Genomic DNA, 5,078 nt, shown 5'->3' on the forward strand with positions numbered 1-5,078 from the left:
ATGGGACCTTTAGTACCGGTTCGTGCCATGAACCGGTACTAATGCCTCAAACCCCATTAGTACCGGTTGGTGGCTCGAACCGGGACTAAAGGTCTAACCTTTTGTACCGGTTGGTGCCACGAACCGGTACTAATGGGCATCGCACCCTTTAGTCCCGGTTCGTGGCACCAACCGGGACTAAAAGGTCCAGACGAACCGGGACAAATGACCCACGTGGCCCCTGGGCTCACGAACCGGGACTAATGCCCCCATTAGTCCCGGTTCTGGACTGAACCAGGACTAATGGGCTAACCCAGCCTGGATCAAAGCCCTCTTTTCTACTAGTGTCTATCTTTCCAATATATTTTTTATCTGATCAGGTTATATGCAGATCTCACCGAGTATGTTCCACTCTTAGCGTGAGGCCAAGATGGAAAATCAGTACAGCCACCGGAGCTTATTGGGATACTAAGAATCCTCCCAGCAATCTCATTCCAGCATAGTTCATTCTCTTTCATTAGGGAATTAACCATTTGATTCTCATCTAATGAGGAGATTGTAGAGATTATACTAGATGGCAAGTCTGGGATCCAATTGTCTTGAACCACGTTTATGCTTTTGCCATCTCCTACTCTCCAAAGAAGGCCTTGTTGTAGCAGTTTCTTGCCATGCATGATACTGCGCCATGTATAAGAAGATGATCTTGGGCATTGCGCACTCCAGAAATCCCCATCAGGGAAGTAGCGTCCCTTCAACACTCGAGCACACAATGAATTAGGCTCAGTCAGAAGTCTCCAACACTGTTTCCCGAGCATAGCTTGGTTAAAGATCGCCATATCGCAGAAGCCCATACCACCAAGATGTTTTGGTGCAGACAACCACTCCCATGATCTCCAATGAAGCTTCTTCTTTCCATTTTCAAATCCCCACCAGAAGTTGGATATGGGCTTTCTCATTTTGTCACACACTATAATGGGGATCTGAAAGCAGCTCATAACATAAGTGGGAATCGCCTGAGCTACAGCTTTCAAGAGGACTTCTTTCCCTGCCCTTGATATAGGCCTATCGCTCCATCCATTTAGATGTTTCCAAAGCCATCCGGTGAGAAAGTTGAAGCTATTCTATGGGGAACGTCCCACCAAGGTCGGCATACCAAGGTAAGTAGCATGCATTGTATCATCTTGTACCCCAATATAATGTTTTATTCTCTCTTTCACTAGTTCTTCACAGTGTGGGCCAAAGAATAAGGATGATTTCTGTAAATTGATCTTCTGCCCGGAGCCCTCACAATAGGTTTGTAACGCCGATTTAAGAGCATTAAGACTTCTGTCATCTCCCCTAGTGAAGAAAATGATGTCATCAGCAAATAAGAGATGTGAAATGGATGGCCCCTTCCTACCATTACAAATGCCTTTCAGCTCCCCTGCTTCTTCCCTTTTCTGCAAAAGGCAAAGAAAGGCCTTCAACACACAACAAAAATAAATACGGGCTGATAGGACCCCCTTGTCGGATACCTCTAGTTGGGATAAAAGAGTCTGTTAACTCGCCATTAACTTTAATAACATATTTGACAGAAGTAACACACCTCATGATCATCTCAACCCAATTAGAATTGAAGCCCAGCTTTAATAATACACCCTTGAGATAGTTCCACTCTACCCTATCATAAGCCTTTGTCATGTCAATTTTTAATGCAAACAAAGGGCATCTGGACCTTTGTTTTCTTATCGTGTGGAGGCATTCGAAAGCTATAAGAACATTATTAGTTATTAACCTCCCGGGCACAAAGGCACTTTGTTGTTCAGAAATTATTTCCGGCAAATAAAGCTTTAATCTATTGGCTATAACTTTAGAGGCAACTTTATAAATGACGTTGCACAAGCTTATTGGCCGGAAATCACTAAGCATATCAGCATGATTGGATTTAGGGATCAGAACAATTACCGAATCACAGAAACCTTCCGGGATGTCACGGCCCATAAGAAATTCCTTTACAGCAGCACATATGTCCTCTTCCAACAGATCCCAGTGTTTTTGATAAAAAAGCGCCGGGAAACCATCTGGTCCTGGGGCCTTGGTCGGTCCCATTTGGAACAGCGCAGACCTGATCTCATCATTTGAGTACTCTCGACAAAGAGCTTCATTCATTTCCTCACTAACCTTTGTTGGTATGGCTTCCAGCACCTCGTCCATTGTATCAGTGGGTTCAGATGTAAAGAGTGTGGAATAGAGATCATATACCATTCCTCTGATTCCCCCTGGATCCTCACACATAGATCCATCAACTTTCCGAAGACCTTTTATTTTGTTATTCCTTCTCCTTGTAGAAGCTCGGGCATGGAAAAATGAAGTGTTACGGTTGCCCTCTCTGAGCCATTCTAGTCTTGACCGTTGTCTAGCCATGATCTCTTCTCTCTCAAATAGTTCACACAATCTCTTTTCTATTTCCCTCTCTTCATATGGATTGTTGTTGAAAGCATTGTTCTTTCGAATAACGGTTAGTCTTTTTTCTAGTTTTCTGATCTCCTTTTTAACAGAGCCGAAAGACTCTCTACTCCACTTTTGTAGGCTGTTAGATAATTTACTCAGAGTAGACCAAGTATTATGAAGGGACGGATAGCGTCCTTTATGTGTCTTCTAGTTGTCCTCAATCAGTTGGTCATAATCAGGAGCTCTCATCCACGCTGCTTCAAACTTGAAAGTCTGTTGGACTGGGATGGTGAGTTCCTTGCCTTCACTTTTTGCTATTTTCACCAATATTGCATAATGGTCTGAAGAGGTGGTGATAATGTTCTCGACAGTGCAGTCGTCAAAAATCTGCATGAAGTACCCATTTGCGACAGCCCTATCCAATCTCACTCTGACATTGTGTCCACCTTCTTGTCTATTAGACCATGTAAATTTTGGACCAAAGTATCCCAAATCTATGAGGCCGCAATCGTCAAGGCATTCCCGGAATAACATCATCTGGTTATCATCTCTGTTCCTTATCCCCATGTGCTCATCTGTACTTAAAGTTTCATTGAAATCACCAACACAGATCCATGGTCCTGACCAAGTTGTTTTCAAGAACCGGAGCCTATCCCAGAAAATATGTCTTAGTTCTCTTTTCGGCTCCCCATACACAAAGGTAGTTCTCCATTCTAAACCATCATCTGATTTGATCATGATGTCAATAATTTTTGTGGAGTAGGCTTTCAAGGAGACTGAAAGAGAGGAGTCCCAAAAGAGAACAAGCCCTCCGCTCAAGCCATCACTGCTTACCGCAAAAGAGCCTGTGTATCCCATGACCACATGAACTTCCGAGCTCTGGAGTCCCTCATCTTCGTCTCGGATAAGAAGAGGAGGGAGGGACGGTGTTTGTTCACGAGCCAACGCAGGTCGCCGACTGTCGCATCCGTCCCTAAACCGCGACAGTTTCAACATAAAAGATTCATTGCGTGTGGCGGGGCTGCTCTGCTGCAGCCTCCGCCTGATCCGCCGATCCAATTGGGAAGGAACCTTGTTCCATTTTCATCTTTTTGTGGGAGTCCAGTCGAACATCCTCACCATAAGGTGCTATCACTGGGTTGAGGTTGCAATCGGCAACTTTTTGTCCACTAGTGTTAAGGCCATGTTAGGAGCTTCACAGATTTTGTTCTCTCCCAAGGCCTACACCTGTTTTTTTGGTCTATACACCTTCACTTGTTTTCTCTTGTGTCCGGTTACTTTTGCATCTTTTGACATTGCAGGAAACAATTCCTTGCTCGACGTGCCAACCTCCAATTTACCCTCTTGTTTGTAAGAATTATCCTTTGATTTCATTGGAGAGTTAACCTCTTCAGGAAAGCCCATCCTTTCTGTGCATCTTTCTCCAATATTGTGTTTTGGAGAGGCAAGTGAGTCCCCATGCTTGTCTTCATAATATGAGCTTCTGCCGCTTGACTGGGAACTTTGTCCAGATTTGGACACTGAAAAACCCTTCTTTTTATCCTCTTTGACACACAATCTATCAGCATTGTATGGTAGTTTTCCATCCTTATCTCTCTCTCCTGGTGTTGGACATTCTAGTCAGGAGTGACCAATGATGCCACAGGAGAAACAATAGTGAGGTAGTCTTTCATATCTAACCTCATATATTTCTGTTGCCTGGTGTTTCTGTGAGTATGTCGTGACCCATCTCCTCAAAGGTTGTGCTACCTCGACTGAGACTCTAACCCGTAAGCAATTACCACATGCTCTACCTTGTTCATCCACATCGACTTTCTCCACCTTACCAAGCTTGCCCCCTAGAGACTGTCCCCAAGTTTTATTCATCAGCTCAAACCGAGGGTTCATTATCCTTGCCCATAACATTATTCTGTCAAAAGCCACCTCTGATGGTTTCAATGTCTGAACAAATTCATTCAGTAAAACTGCATGCTTTCCTACTGTCCAAGGAGCCCCATCTATAACCCTTTCCTTGTCTATTGGGAAGCAAATTCAACAATGAATGTATTCTTTCCTACTAGTTTTGCAACTAATCCTTTCGGATTACCCCAAGCTGGCCTAAGAGCTGACATAATTGTCTGAATGTGTAAAACATTTGGGCATAATACCTTGCCAATCAGTGCCCATTTCAGGCTTACTAGATCTTCTTCCTTTTCATCCTCCAAAATGACTGCATCTGCTTCTTCGGCTGTGAGATTGAGGCGCTCAAGCATCTCAGTCACTTTATCTTCTGCTCCCGCTAGTCTTCGTACAGAGCCTTTCTCCTTCACGCCCAAATCAGTCGCCACCATTGACAGGGCGAGGCTTGCTCCGTCACTCTTCGCAGCCTCCATGCTGCCGTTCCCCCCCAATTCAATCATTTGTGTCCTCAAATCAACTACGAACGCACAGCCAAGGGTGGGCTGCAAAACCAGTTTTTGCCCCTTTTTCACCCCGAGCTGCGGCCAGAGAACGAACTGAGGGAACAGAGGGATTGGAATCGGGACAAGGGAACCGGATCTAGCACTGGAAACACACTGGGATGGAAGAACGAGTAGATCGAATCCACCAGATGGAGCCTAACCCTACCGCTCGCCCGTCGCCAGAGGAGACGAGAAAGTTCTTTGGGGAGGCACAGCGCTGGGCAGTTT

General features: G+C 44.9%; 1 protein-coding gene across 1 annotated transcript; it reads right to left on the minus strand.

Annotated features, from left to right (window-relative positions):
• Nucleotides 1-618: 618 nt before the first annotated feature.
• LOC123133850 (uncharacterized) lies at nucleotides 619-4,788 on the minus strand. Its single transcript, XM_044553247.1, has 2 exons — nucleotides 1,924-4,788; nucleotides 619-1,418 (listed from the first exon to the last, which is right to left on the minus strand). The coding sequence occupies exons 1-2, from the start codon at nucleotides 2,380-2,382 to the stop codon at nucleotides 1,101-1,103; spliced, it is 777 nt and encodes a 258-aa protein (XP_044409182.1). The 5' UTR covers nucleotides 2,383-4,788; the 3' UTR covers nucleotides 619-1,100.
• Between the last annotated feature and the right edge of the window lie 290 nt (nucleotides 4,789-5,078).

Source organism: Triticum aestivum, chromosome 6B, assembly GCF_018294505.1.
Source record: "Triticum aestivum cultivar Chinese Spring chromosome 6B, IWGSC CS RefSeq v2.1, whole genome shotgun sequence".
Taxonomy (NCBI): Eukaryota; Viridiplantae; Streptophyta; class Magnoliopsida; order Poales; family Poaceae; genus Triticum; species Triticum aestivum.